Here is a 15491-nt window from a genome sequence, read left to right as displayed (position 1 = left end):
TGGAATCTAAAACCTTTTAATAAGTCAAGAGGAGAAAAGCTTCAGACAAGGTATTTGCACCTATCTTCCACACAATAGTAGATAATAAGAAAATAAAATCCATATGCTCCAGGGAGTGCTGGCTGATTTTATTGAGGTAGGAAGAACTGTTTTGTGTAAAGGTTTTTCTTTGGATGAGAACAATTGGAAGCCAGAGGGCTCTTGCATTATAGAAATAAATATTTCTGTTTAGCTACAACTTGTTATGTATGTTGGAAACCACAAATACTGAGTAATGCCAGGAAAACACACATACTACAGCAGCCTGATGGTGTAGAAGTAGTTGGACTGAAGTGATAAGACTAACATGGATCTCTTTCTAGCAGCCAAATCCAGTGGAGCAGCGTTACATGGAGCTCCTTGCATTACGTGATGATTATATGAGGAGACTTGAAGAACTACAGATCACAAATAATTCTAAGATATCCAATTCATCAGCCTCATCAGCATCTCCCTCACAAATGATGTCCCAAGTACAAACACATTTTTGAAGAAAATGTTGGCTTCTTTTTATACTGTAATAGCAAGTGGTGCTTAACATAGATCTATAGCGTAAAGAAGAATATTTTAATGCCTTACATTAGACTGTCCTAACACAAATTATTTTAGACTGTCTTCATTTGAGGAGGACTTCAAAACAAACAAAACCAACTCTTCAATTATGTGCCTTTCAGAACCTGTGGACTAGGAACATTATTAATCAACTTCTAGTTATGGAGGGCTTTAAGAGTTATTTTGGAAAGTCTGGTACAATTGAAATTAAATTGATTTATTGTTTTCATAAGAATGCTTTAATTTATTACATTATAGGTCGTGTTCCTGTAAGGAAATTCATGCTCAGTCTCACATTGTCATGAATACACACATTAATGGCAATAGGAATATTCACATTGTGTAAAATTAGGTATGTGTGTATTCCTGTTAGGAATACATTTGTGGAGTTCATGAGATAAAAATAAATTCTATTGTAAGATTTCAGAGAGAAGTGTTGAAATTTTATGGTTACCTGAGAATTCCAAATTTTGCTTTTTCAAAGTAAACAATATGCTTCTAACTTGAAAGTTCTAATAGCTCAGTAGGTATCAAAATAAAAGAAAAATCTATTTTTTTAATTGTAAATTGATATTTTTCTTTTTTTTTTTTTTTTTTAACAAATGACAATTGTACTGGATTCTGAAAAGTCGTGTTTTGGCTAACTGTTCAGCACTGAAGTATATTACAGATTATAACTGTTGGCAATATTGGTTCTTTGGATTAATACAGAATAAAATGGTTCTAAAGAAGGTTTATATAATTAAAAATAGACCCACAGAGGCATTGCTTAAATATCCAGCAGTAGCCATAGTATTAAAGCTTGTGTTTGTCTTCTGAAAGTAAATGTGCCTGTTTAAAGGAGCTTTTATACCAAAGTAGGCAAACTTTTTCAGTTACAAATACTGCTTAAAAACTTGTACATTTATAGCTTACTGTTTAATTTAACTTTTGTTCATCAAATTTATTCTTTAGTATTTAAGGGACATTAGTGTACAAGTATACGCATATAGTGTGTGCACTTATATCGAACCTTCCAGTGAATTCTAGTTTCAAGGCTTCTTGTAAACCTTTAATTTGTTCCGTCAGGTATTTTTTTAAATAGTTGCAAGCATTTCTTAATGACAGCACAAACCTTGCTATTTGATATTTAATTAAAGTTTTGCATATTCTCAGAAGTTTAATGATGTTCAGGCAATCCAGGAAATATCGCAATTCAGAATCTGTAGAGGACTCTATGTAATATTGTTATTTTAAAGAAGATGTTTTGATGCTTGAGGCTTCTGTCACTGTAAATTATTGTACATGTGGTGAGTTTTGATCTGCAAGATATAATAGGATTATATATAAATTGAGTTTTGTGTAAGTATATATATATAATATAGTTTATTAGAAATTCTGCAAGTTTATAAAGTGTAAATATTTTGCATATGAAAACTAAATTTAAAGCTATACTTCCATAAAGTAAGTCAAAGCTTAGAGGACATCTGAATATTTTTAGAACAGTATTTTTTCAAAAGAATAAAAGTATACCGCATCGTGGTTTAATTCAGTATATACACTGAATTGCACTATTTTTTTTCAGGGAAGCTCAGAGCATACGGCTTGTGTGTTCTAAATACACGTGATTTATATGACTTATTTTTGTCCTCTAAATGTCATTCTCCCATCAACATTCTTCAGTATGTGTTTCCAAAATAACAACTTTGTCCCAAAATCTTGACTTGTTATGGTAAATAAGTTGCATTGCATTGGATAAATGAAGAAGGATACTCAATTGCTCATGATATACTTTACACTTTGACAGCTATGCATACTCTGGTATATTTGCCTTCTACTTACTTGTGGTTTATAAAAAAGCTATTTTTATTAGAATATTTAAGGTTTCTGTGTTTGAGTTGAACGTATTGGTGATATCTCTAAGCAGTGTGGAGAAGTTCAGAAAATCTAATAGTTTTTACTGTGTAAACACTACATGATAACCTATTGCATTTGGGAAAGTGTAATATAATGGAAAAGATCTTTTTGCACTTACTTCATTACATAAATGCCATTCTTCATATTACTGGTTCAGTTGAATTGCAGTCTTTGAAGCTCTCTAACATAGCTCTGTGCGGGCTTGGATTTTTTTCAGGTCAACAGATAAGATACTTGTTTTAATTCTATCTATACATGGCAGTATTGGGCAAACTTAGGGGTGTTTTTAATCCACTACTTTCTGCAAAATGCTTCTTTAAAGTTGTTGTGAAGGTAGGCGTACAAACTGATCAACGTTAACAGAAAACTTCTGTCCTCTCTAGTTAAATGGGTGATCTGGGCTGTCCTCTGCAGCACACTGGGCGCACAGGCGCTGGCTGCGGGGCACCCCCGTCCCCTGTGCAGCCCCGTCCCTGCTGGAGCTGCCAACCGGGGGAAGCTTTTGAGGTGGCGAAGGAGGGGGTTCCAGGCCCTGAGTGCCTTCTCCAGGAGGGGTGAAGGAGCAGGGCTGCGACGCGAACATCAACAGCTATAAATGCACAATATCCAGTACGAAATGGCCCTCTTGGAACGCTATTTTAGTTTTTTTCCTTTCTGTATTCTTACCTCCACAGACCCCAGAAGATAACCCAGTTTCCGTGCTGGGCTTCAGTCACATATTTAGAAAGTTTATTTGTTGAATGCCTTCTTTATTTGCTTATGCCTTACCCACCCCAGCACTGTCATGGGTATACCCTAGGTGTGATTTGCATACTACCTCCTTTTGATGTATTTTTGAACTCTGCCTTGAGTTCAGTTGTTGGGTTTTTTTTGGTCTCGCAGTGAGCGTTTTGTGTCACACTTGAGAAAACAGGTTTTTATAACTGACCGCCACTCTCCTCATGTACTCCTTGCTGCTCCTTAAATAACAGCGTTGGCTGCCGCAGGGCTGCTCAGGAGCCGGGTGGTACTTGGCGGGGGCGGGGGGTGGGGTGGGGTGGGTGGGCAGCGCTTACCATCCGCCCGCCGAGTATGTGTGTGAAGGGGGGGGGGAAGGAGGGAAGAAAAAAATAAAGATGTCGGTTTTAAACCCTTTGCCTCTGCCAGACGTTTTAATGCGTATTTCCATGTCTGCTGAGGCCGTCCCTCGGAGAGGGGGGCCGGCCGTGAGGGGGTGCCTGCGGGCCCTGCAGGCCGCGCCGCCATCAGCCCCCGGCCCGCCGGCAGCCAGGCCTTCCCCCGCCGCGCGGGGCCGCTGCCCGCGCTCCCGGCGGCGCGGAGGCCTGTGGGTAAGCCCCGCCGCCAGGTGACAGCTCTCGGCCGCCGGTGGGGCCCCAGCGGGCCGGGCTGAGGCGGCAGGGCCGGGGGAGGGGGTGGGGGGGGGCGCGCCGCGGAGGGGCGCGAGTCCGCCATCCCGGCGGGGCAGCGAGTCCCGCCGGCGGCCGGAAACATGGAGCGGGCGGCGGCTGGGCCGGCGGTGGAGGGCGGCGGCGTGAGCCGGCGAGCCGTGAGGGCGGCGGGCGGCGCGGCGGCGGGGGCAGGGTCGCGGCAGGCCAGCACGGAGACGCTGGACAGGTGAGCGGAGTCGGCGGGAAGGGGGGGGGGGGGGGGGGGCGCGGCCTTGCCGTCCTGGCGGGGCCGGGCGGCGGGAGGCGGCGGCGGGCGCGAACCCCCGGCCTTGGGGCGGCCTTCCCGCCGCCGCCCCGCGCCCCGACTGCGGCGGGGAAAGGGAGGCGGTGCCGCCGGCGAGGCCCGGCAGCCCCGGAGGCCGCCCGGTGAGGAGTGAAATCTGGGGGTTTATTTCTGCGTATCTGCGCAGGGCAGAGGCAGATTTCCCTCGGGGAGGGAAGAGCCGGCTGTTGTCAAAGTTTCCTGCTTGCGGTTGTGTGTTTTTCGTCGTTAACGTCACCGCTTCGCCAAGGCTGAGGCTGCCTGCAGGATTTTGGCCCGGGTTTTTTTTTTGGGGGTAGTGCGTAGCTCCTCATCTTCGCCAACTCAAGTGAGACCGTTCTTAGATTTTAAGTATTCGTTCCCGGTTTTGGTTTGGGTTTTTTGTTTTGTTATTTTTTTTTTCCACGCAAGTGTGTTTCACCTGCAGAGGTGTCCCTGCCCCAGGGCGGCACAGGTGGTGTCCCCCGGCCCCTCCGTGGGTCTGTGGGTGCGGTGGCGAGGCGTCCGGCCGGCCGTGGGTCAGCGGGTGTCCCCAGGCCGGGCTGGGTGCGCGGCAGCCTCACGCCGGCCCTCACGGCGCCTGGTTCAGCCATCGCTGGCAGTGCCGTTCCATCCTTCAGAAGCCTCCAGCTGGAGGCAGGCTTCAGAGCTGAATTTAAAAACTCTTAAACAAGGAGTAGAAGCTGACTGAAATTTCACCCAGATGAAAAATACAGAAAAAAGACTGTACTTAAGAATCAGTGACAGGTTCCAGTCTCTATATTCTCTCTCTTTTCTGTTAGGAGCAACCTGCTGGAGTTTTGCATCATTCTAGCGAAGGAGGAAATCAAATGTCCATTTTCTGTCACCAAAACTTACAACTTCGTATTCCTTATTAATGTACTTTCTTACCTTAATTTTCATATTTCTTTCTTCTAATCTTATTCTACCCTGGAAAAGTCACAATGTCCATTTGTCGTATACATTATTTATTTGCCAGTACATTTGTGCCAGGCTACACTAGTGTGCGTGACCTCAGATGAGACAGAGTGAAGAGACGTGTACTGGTATGTGTCCCACTTGACAGTTGGCAATAAGTCACATCAGTATGATCAGCATCCTGTGGTACACTGATACATCCTGAGACATGGGTCATAGGGCCTGCATTCACATTTGTTTCCCTACTGGTGTTAACTTTGTTGATGTAGTGATTCCTGGTGAAGATAAGCCATAGAAAAATAATTCATTTTCTTAATTAACAAATAAATGCTTATTTGGAAGCAAACTTAGGCTAACCCTGAAGAGATACACTTGGAATTAAGACGTGCGAGGGAAGGAGAAATAAACGAGATCAGAAAAGGATTACTGTGGATTTCAGCTCATGCACTCTTCTGCAAAACTTAGGTGAAAAGTTACTCTGAGTGAATCTGGGCTCAAGTTCAGCCCTAACTTGAGAGAGTATCTTCATTATTTAAGCAGGAATATAATAGATGAGTTTTAGTTGTAAAAAATTTTGTGATCTAGTCCTGTGTAGAATTTTGCAGGTGGGGAGAAAGCTACTAGAAGTTCTTAAAGAGCTTTAGTTTCAGGGATGAAGTTGTTGCATGCATCTTCACCTCCTATCTACCTATCCTAGCAGAGTTAACATAAGAAAAGACCTTTAGTTAAGTAGTAATTGGTCATCGTAAGCCATTATCCCACCCTCTTAATGTCCAAGTTGTGGTGCACCTATCAGGTGCTGGGTATGTTACTCGCTTCAATGTCACAGAATCCTCGTAGAATCCAAAGATTGTTTATGAATGAATTCTAAAAATGAATTAAATTTTTCTTTCAGTATTTGACTTCCGAATAAGCATTAGATCTGTAGAAGAGCCCAACTAAACTGTTTGAAGAAATGGCAGTTATCTAAGGCATCAGCTGAGGCTGCTGTGGCACTCCGGGAACAGTTCCCTCTGGCATTCCCAGTTTCTCATCAGATACTGGCATGTTTTGAAGCAGCCCTACCGCACTTCAGAGTGGCTGGCAAAAAGTGGTGTAGTTGCTTCTCGCTCTCAATTCTGCATTATTTGTAAGCAGCTCTATTTCAGGTGACTGTTCTCAAAACACATCGTCTGGGATTTAGTGCGATTCTGCTGTTCAGATGCTTTGTCTTTAGGGATCTTATAAACACCCCACAGTGCAGGATTCCTTGTTGTGGCATGGGAAGGCCCATCCTCAAGATTATTCAGAGATTATTTTATGAATAGAAAAAAATATGGCAAACTAGAACTTACCCTTTAGAAAACATGTATTTTTTTATATTTAATATAAATATAGAATACAACACTGGTGTAGTTTAAATTTTTAAATACTAGTCTCATGGTTAGGTTTACTAACATAAAGTAATTAAATTTTGAGGATTTACTGAATAATCAGGAAATAATAATATGGAAAGTGTAAGGAGTTTCCTGTTACTTGACCAAATTCATTCCATGGATGGCTTTAATAACAAAAAAAAAAAAGTGTGAATAGTGAAAAAAATTACATTGGATAAGGAAACCAACATTTTTGTAAGTTCCTAGGACCCTAACTACTACTGACCTGCTGACAGCTCTGCATCTCTGATAATATCTAGTAAAATTCTTTCCCTGAATTTGATCAGCAAAATAATTCCATTTTGCCCACAAAGCAAGCTAATTTTTATGGTGTTAGTGATCATTTATGGTTTTGTTTTCTGGATGTGCTCAGTTGCTATGCTCTTCTCAGTATACATTTTGAATTGCTGTTCAATAATTTGAAATATTCTGTTTTTGTAGTCCAACTGGATCCCATGTGGAATGGTGTAAACAGCTGATAGCTGCAACCATTTCTAGTCAGATTTCAGGGTCTGTCCCATCGGAAGGTGTGTCCAGAGACTACAGGGTAAGTGACTTGAGGAATGTATTGATTTATTTAAGGTAAAAGAGGGAATAGTCAGGAAAGTCCTTACTACCTTGACTATCAGGTGGTAAGTACTTAAGTAACCGCTGAATGTTTCAGAACCAGAAACATCTCATTACGCGCAGGAGTCTCCTGAGTCTGCTTTGTGTTTTCCTCCATATCTCGAATAGTGGCATTGAAGTCTAGAGAATAAAAATTAAGAGAGAGGTGAAAGGAAAATTAAGTCAAATGTTTTGAATAAAATGCCAAAATGCCAAAAGTGAGTTGTATTTTCTTTTGATTACTACATAAAAAATTTTGGTAAAGTAGATTAATAGTTCCAGGTTGAAATTCTTTCTAGTGTGTGTCATGCAGAGAATTGAGCTCTCCAGATTTCACAAAAAATAAATGCCTATGTTTTTGTTACTGTGCAAAGAACATAAATGACTATCGTTTTTCATGGGGTTTCACCAGAGACAGAGAATTTAACATCAAACAAACAAACAAAAAAATCACCTTTTTCGTTCCCTCCTGGCAACGTTTTTTTCACTAAGGTAATGATTGCACAGATTTGTTTACTTGTCCATTATACTTTTTTACCCCTATTCTTTCATGCTCATTTGCTGTTTCCTATATGCATCCAGCCAACTGAACTGTCAAGAGTGGAGCATATGCAGTTTTCCTTCTCTTACAAATTGACAAAAGTCACCTGTGCTTCAGGTCCCTTTAAGAAACCAAGGCTGCTGCTGTCTAGATCCATTTTTTTTCCTAGATTTGGAACGGTTTCACAGTCTCCATGCAACATGGCCAAATGAAGATTTTATCTTTTTTTTTGTTTTTAACTAGATTTTAAATGATTTTCTAATATGCTCTGTGATTAAAAAGTTTGTTGTCCAGAACCAGCATATTTTAGATTCCGTGGCAGCAGGTCAGATTCAGCCCAAGCCTGAAGATGAATACACAAAATGTTTTTGACTGTAATCTACTTAAAAATTCACCTCACAGAGTTTCACACTATTGGCACAGTCAGCAGCTTGTACTCATAAAAAAGTGTAGCTCTTCTGTACTATGGCAGCTGAATTCCAAATGCTTACTTCAGGTCAAGGCTAACATCTTTGATAAAACATTGAGGGAAAGCTTGCAGTACAGCTGTCGATGTTGTATTTGCCCTGTAGGTCAAGGACTTCATTTTAGTAAAATCCAAGTGTGTAGGCTTGGTGTTCAGTTTGTCTCTGAGTTGGAATGCATTTTTCTGGAATGAAGAGCACTTTTTAATTCTAAATAACCTCTTTCTCCATACCAAACTTGTCTTGGATATTATTTAACAGGGATAAGTCTTTTAAGGCCTTCTTTCTCTGTTTTTTAGAAATGAAAGGAAAGAATTTAAGCCTGGTGGTATTCAGAATTTTTGTGTATAAACTGTGTTTGGCATCATTGCATTGCTGTGATTTGAAATCCCATATTTTTGTATAACATCATGGAATTTTTTGTCCTAGAATATCTTTAGTTACATTCAGGACCAGTATCTTGGGAATTGGTGTCTGTGCTGTAGGAGAGGGTTTTCCTTCCACTGAGCTGCTGCAGAAGTTCAGTTAGTTGCGTAGTCGGTACCAGGCTGGGTTTTTTCATTATTACCATGGAATTCACATGTAAAAAGATAATGTCCATTTATAATTCAGTTTTCCTTTGAGACATCTTTACCTTTTGATGTACACTGATCGGTTTTCTGGTTCTTCGTTACCTTTGGTTACCTCAAATTGCTGTATTTAGAGACTATCTTACAACAACTCAGAAACTTCAGGCAGGGCCAAATGTGTGAGTTTGCTGCTAGAACAGATGAGGCAGTTCTGTTGGTTTCTGCTGGATTTACCAGGAATTTGCTGCTTTATTCTTTCTTTCATTCTTTCTGTAATGTTTCAATCAGTATGTTTGCAAAACCAGGTAAATGTATCGATTCTTGTATCTAATGGTATTACTCCTGTTACTCTGTGTAATTTACTTTACCAGAATATAATTTAGGGGAGGGGGGAATCAAAGGGAAGCAAAGGAGCTGCAAGTGACATCATCAAAACTGGGGAGCACTGAGTGAGCTCTTGCTCGCTAAACCCTGCAGCAACATGATCTCACTCTGGGTTTGAACTCTGCTGTGTATGACATACTCTGTGCCTGGAGAGTATTCTTGAATGAGGGGTTCATATAAATGTAAACTGCTTAGATTATAGTAGCTGAATAGAGACACCTTCGGAAATAAGTTGAGTTGTCACTATTCTTGTTTTGCCATTTGAATCTAAAAGATATGGTGGTTATACTTTGTGGCTGTTATTGCAGGCTTATTGTCTTCCACCTAGAAGGATTACCAGGCTCTTTCTTCTCTTTTGACAATAGCACATTGTAACTGGATAAAAGGGTGATTAGGAATGAATGTTTCAAAAGAGCTTGGCATTTGTTTCATCGCTAAAATGAAGTGGCTAGATTGTTTTTAGACCAAAAACAATTTTGCAAATGAGAGCTGCTAGGTCTGCATAGTTTTGTTTTATTCTTTGAAAATCTAGCTATAATTAAAATGTTTGGAAGTAAAGTTTTCTGAAAATCTGATGAAGTAAGATATAATATCTTTAAGAAATCAAATCTCTGTGTTTTGTTGGATAACATTTTATATTTTAACTAACAGGTGTACAGGAGGCCTGTTATACGGGTAAGATTACCTTTGGCTAGCAGTAAAACGGCCTCCTACCTGTTTGTCTTTTGTGCTGTGTGAGATCTTGGTGTGTCAAGCGTTCTTCTTTACTTCATTAATGGTTTTTATGGACCAGTCAGACCATTTTGCTATGCAGCGCAACAGCTTTTTTGCCATAGAAATGCTTTATATACATTACGATGTTTTCATGAGCAATAAAAGTCAATGTGTAAGAGAGCAGTATTTTTAAATTATGTTATGAATGTGCAATACTAACTTCAGTTTTATTACATTAATTTTGACAAAATGGATGCTTGCAACTGAGGCTTACATGCTTCGGACTACAGACTACCGTATTAGCAGCTCTAATGTGTTATCTATGCTAAAGAATATTAGCGGTAAAAGCGTTATGTCTTTGTCTATGCTGTTTAAATAAGGTACCGATTCATGCTTGCCTTTGTACATGTTTTACCTTAATTGTTACCGCCCTGTAGTAGGACTGAGAGTTTGGTTTGAAGTTAGACACTAGTGCAATGACCTGCATCTTTTTAATGATAATTTTGAGACTAGGTCTTGCCAATTGTTCATTGGAGATATAAAAAGAGCATGCCTTGTTTTCTTGTCCCTCTCTCTTAGTAACATTTATGGAGTGAGAAATGATCTGGATAGTGTGTTGACATTGTTCATGAAATGTGTCCAATGCTTTTATTCAAACAAAGAGTTCTTGTTAGTCTCAAACCAAGAGATGAAGTCTGAATGATTTCTTTTTCTTATCCCTTGTTTACATATTTGAAAACGATGTGTTTAGTCCAACCATACAAATCCACAAGTTGATCTTTTTTTTTTTAAAATAGATAGCTCTTCAAATAGTTGGTCTGGGTTGAATAACGAAAATTGACTGTTTTTTTTCAGTTTTTCATAGTTCTTTGTAAAGTCTTTGATCTTTGAATGATCTGCTGTGCTTCTCTCTCTTTCAGTTACTTAAAATCTTTTGGTGTATTTGCTCGTTGTCCTTCTTGTTTTCTTCTAGATATCACAATATTTATTTTGCTTTAATTTCAGAAACAACATTTTTATGGTCTGAAATTTAAGTAATTTCTATTTAAAAGAATTCCACCCATACATAAATGTTAAGAGTCCTTTATAATTTGAAAGGGTTTTTTAATTAATTATAACTTCTTAAACTCTTTGTCGAGCTCAAGTTATCTGAAGATATCTGAAGTCCTTCTTCTAAGTTTTTCTTTTTTGAGAGTTCTGTAGAAATACTGTAAAAAGAAAAATTGACTTTAGCAAACATTTGTAAATTTAGACTGAGACTAGTTTTACAGTCTGTCAAGTGAGAAGTTCTTTGCGTGTGAAGTGGGAATAATAGACTATCATGAACAGAACTTCTCTCCAGTTAATAAAGAAAGAAGATGGAAGAACAAATTTGGCTGAACGTATTAAAATTATTACTTCATATGATCCTATGACATTTGTGCTTCTCTCTGGAGTGCAGAGGGACCTTATGCTTATTAAAGAGATTTAATTAATATTCAGGATTTGCTGCCAATATGATGCAAAAATAAATTAACATAAAAATGTGATTTGTTTGCATATTATGCTACGAGGAGTAGTTTAGGTTCTGTAAAGTTACTGACTAGGTTTCCAGCAACAACACAGAAGTTGCTGGAAAAATATGTGAAACCATAAAACTGAAAGTTCAATTAATACGTGATTTACACAGTAAAGCATTTTTTAAATTGTCTAGATACTTCTATTTGATGTCAACCTATTATTTCCTTGAAAGACTGCATGAGTTTTCCCCTAATGCTACCATTGCAAGCTGTACTCAGTTTCTTCTATTGATAAGCATGTGGCGTACTTGGAATTAATTTTCTTCACTATAAGATTGTTTGTCTTAAAAAGACAGTGCATACTTTTATGTTCTTATCTACCAGCACTGACTCTTTTGTGAAAAAGGGAGTAAATTTTTCATTTAGTGTTGTGCCAAAGAACATTAAAAGGATAGTGCTAATGCCTTGGATTCCTTTCTGTGGGAAGTAGTTTGTGCAAGGAGTGGGAGATTTTGAATAGCTAAACTGGAGTTAAAGTATATGCTGTCTTTTTAAGGAAAGAAAGAAAAAGGCAAACAGAAAAGAAAAGATTCTGTCCTTTCACCTGTTGTCTGCATGTTTTTTCCTGTTACTTCTCTCTTGCCCTACTGCTGCCTCATGCAATGCAGGAGATTCAGGATGGACACAATGGCTATCATTCTGAAGCAGAACCTGATCAGGTGGCAAGTTTTACGCATCTTTCATTCATTTAACTGTGTAGCAAGGTACTGTACTTGTACAGTACATAGAAATCTTATATTTCTCATGCAAGAGAATCCATAGAAAGCATTTAGTGTGGTAACTGGTTATGTGCTAGGTAGGGTTTTCATGTAATGTCATGTAGTCTAGAATGTAATACTGCGCATAAGCCCCTATCTGACAGAGCGCATCCATCCATCCTTTCAAGTTTGTAAGTATTGGCTAATTCTTGACACATCATCTTCTTTTGCAATTTGGTGCTGAATATTATTATGTTATGTTAGTTTCCAAGAAAATCTAAAGCCAGAGATTAATTTAAATATCTTTAGAAGTTATTTATTAATGAGGGCTTAGGGTAATTTGTTTGGAGGCAGACGGATCCTACCAATTATTTGTATGCGGATCAGAGCTGTAATACAAGGGAAGAGTTATTTGTTTACTGTAACATAGCTCATTATATTTATTCTCACTTCAGGATGTAAAAAATTAAAACCTTAATATCCCATCATGTTTATCTGAGAGAGATCACTTTCTCACATGGTCCTTAAAAGTCCCATGAACCCTTTTATTCTTCATTAAAATCTTTCATACATTGTAAATCTTAGCCGCCAAGGAAGGACCCAAAGGATCAACCTTGTATCATTCAGGAATGAAGCCGTTTACCTAAATGCAAATTTATGGAACTAGCCCTTATTTTTAAATTGCTTTTTGTTCTTCTGTGTTTCATTATTACTTCATTCTTAATCTGACCTGGATCCGAAATTCCTGTAATGGACCTCTTCCATAACCTGTGGGCGCTCTCAGTAGGGTATTGATTGAAATAGAGCATCGTGGGGTGCTTCTGGCTTCTTGCTATCAAAAATACAAAGTTAAAATGTTAAATAAATAAAGCATCTGCCATATAATTCTCTCAGATTAAAATACTCAGATATTAAATAAACAACATTAAGAATAGAAAAAAAATAATAAGAGCTCTAAAATGTTCTCAAGTAGATAAAATACCCAAAATAACACCTGCATTTAGCAAAAGACTAACAAATTATTAATTACAAATTTTGGCTGATCTTATTGTTCATATTTTTGTATGCTGTGTGTAGCTAGCATGTGAAACTAATTGTTGCATAAATGCTTTATTACTGATATGTTACTAACATGTATGTCTGTGTAATATTTATAATACTGAGTTTTGTGTGTGTTTGTTTTTTTAATATGGTACTGTTGAATACAGTTGTGCCTTGTAAAAAAAGATACACTTCTTGTGTTCCAGTAGTCTGGTAGTAAAAGCACTTTGCATCAAAATGTATCGATGTAGTACAGATGGAAAGTGAGATTTACTCATGGTTTTGGATTTCTGCCAGGCACTGCGGGATGGAAACAAACTAGCACAGATGGAAGAGGCTCCACTTTTTCCTGGGGAATCAATCAAAGTTATTGGTAAGCATACTATTGAGTACTGAATACTATTAAATCACTAGTTTATCTATTTAAAAACAGAATATTATTCCCTTTTGACTTTCATTATTTTAATTCAATGCCACTTTAGATTAGCTGATTTGATGTGGATTTCTTTTGTCTTTTAAATCCAAATGTAGGAAGGAGAAATCAGTTCCAGAGGATGACTTGCTCCATATAGATAAATCTTTTTTTTTCAAAGACTAGTTTGTTCTATATAGGTGCGTGGGTTGTATTTCTGCTTGGAGATGCTAAGGATACTTTGTAGACTCAAAAGCTTAAAAATTGTGATAGCAAAGAAGATGAAGTTATGGAACAGTGCTTAATGAGATTTATTTCACTTTGGCCTGTGACGACAAGCTCTGCGTGAGCAGTACAGTACTTGGCTAGGAAAGAATACTAGCTCTTTCAAAGAAAAGTGAAAACGAAGATGTGGGCGTGTAACTGAATCAGTTGGAGGTCAGTTGCGTACACGTCAGTAATTGCCCACTTGGATGCTCTCTCCCTGAGGTGAGTGTGGGTGCGTTACACCTCAGGGCAGGGACCGGAGCCGCCTGCAGCTGAGAGTACCAGCAGGGAGCTTGATTACCTGCCGGCCCTTACTGCAGCACATGCTAGCTGAGCCCAGCCCCGGTTGCTCAGTAGTTGCTGAGCAGCAGTGGGACTGAGAAATGTGGTTGGTTTCATTGTTGACATAAAGACAGCTCTCTCAGTCCTGACAGCATTTGAAGAGTAGGCTTTCCTATAGAGGTCAAGCATCCAAATCTTATGGAACTGCAAAAATCTTGCTATTTTAAAATAGAAATAGATTTTTATGGAACAAATGTCTATAATAGTAAACCAAAGCTTTAATTGGTCTGTTTTCCAGCTAAAGATGTTATGTATATCTGTCCATTTATGGGAGCAGTCAGTGGTACGCTAACAGTGACGGACTTCAGAATGTATATCAAAAGTGTTGAGAGGGTAAGACTTCCCATTTATCTGCATACTGTTTCAGGTAGGAATGTTGCTGAAGTAGATTTCAGAAAGTGACAAATTTGGTGTAAGTGAAGTGTCATGTTCCACAGCAATCTCTTAAACAGGAATTATAGCTGACTTTAGTGAAACATACATGAATAATATTAGTTTGTGTTCCTCCTAATGTAACGAAGTTCATTTGTTTTATATACAAATTTCAGGATCCACCTTTTGTTGTTGATGTTCCCCTTGGAGTCATAAGTAGAGTTGAAAAAATTGGAGTACAGAGCCACGGAGACAACTCATGTGGTATAGAAATAGTTTGCAAGGTATGGCATGGTAGAGATTTATTCATAGTAAAGTATTTTCATTTTATTTTCCTGGAAGAGGAATCTGCATGCTGCAAATGTGCTGGTTTTCTGTCTCATCAGTTCCCCGTATTTGAACCCTGCTTCATTTAGATAATGTATTTCAATTCCTCTTACAATACTTGCAGTCTTAAAAACTTCTGCCTTTTGTCCCAAGAGTAAATTCAAAGGAAAATTAGCTATTTTTATGATGTCTAGCAACTCTGATGAAGATCCTAGTCATCTGATATGAACACTTACAGAACTCTGTTCTAATGTGGGTTAGATTATGTCAGTGACTTAGTGTTACATATATGCCTTCCTTCAATCAAATTTCTTATAATTGCTTTTTTTTTTTTTAATTTATCATAGAGTAAAATAGTGTGACTTATTTCTGACAGGATATGAGAAACTTGCGGCTGGCCTATAAACAGGAAGAGCAAAACAGATTGGAGATTTTTGAAAACCTTGTAACACGCGCATTTCCTGTTTCTAACGGGCTGGTAAGTCATAAGATGTAGAGAAGGCTGTCACCAGCTCTTCTCTTTTTGGAAAGTATAGTCGGGGAAGTACAAGGGCTGTATAACAAACATTGTAATGTAGATTCATAGAATCTGTTACAGAGCACGCAAACTACTCTGACCCTGTTACCTTTTTGCATTAATTTATAAAACATTATGCTCTGTCCTG

General features: G+C 38.8%; 2 protein-coding genes across 3 annotated transcripts in view; both read left to right on the top strand.

Annotated features, from left to right (window-relative positions):
* Positions 1–2635, top strand: part of MTM1 (myotubularin 1) — a 45853-nt gene extending 43218 nt beyond the window's left edge. Inside the window, exon 16 of one of the 2 annotated variants that reach the window (XM_082488304.1) lies at positions 366–2635. In XM_082488304.1, coding sequence (XP_082344430.1) covers positions 366–530 — 165 coding nt within the window. In that variant the 3' untranslated portion in view covers positions 531–2635. Of the gene's footprint in view, positions 1–362 lie in introns of both variants that reach the window. The other variant, XM_082488303.1, reaches the window with a different exon arrangement.
* A 1337-nt stretch (positions 2636–3972) lies between these two features.
* The window catches only part of MTMR1 (myotubularin related protein 1), a 38701-nt gene continuing 27182 nt past the window's right edge, over positions 3973–15491 (top strand). Inside the window, exons 1-7 of the mRNA XM_082488121.1 lie at positions 3973–4101; positions 6972–7077; positions 9746–9769; positions 13404–13479; positions 14366–14460; positions 14676–14783; positions 15203–15304. Coding sequence (XP_082344247.1) covers positions 3977–4101; positions 6972–7077; positions 9746–9769; positions 13404–13479; positions 14366–14460; positions 14676–14783; positions 15203–15304 — 636 coding nt within the window. The 5' untranslated portion in view covers positions 3973–3976. The remainder of the gene's footprint in view (positions 4102–6971; positions 7078–9745; positions 9770–13403; positions 13480–14365; positions 14461–14675; positions 14784–15202; positions 15305–15491) is intronic.

Source organism: Vanellus vanellus, assembly GCF_965231255.1.
Source record: "Vanellus vanellus genome assembly, chromosome: 10".
In the NCBI taxonomy this organism is placed as follows: domain Eukaryota; kingdom Metazoa; phylum Chordata; class Aves; order Charadriiformes; family Charadriidae; genus Vanellus; species Vanellus vanellus.
Note: the sequence above shows the minus strand (reverse complement) of the source record. Positions and strands in the feature narration are given on the sequence as shown.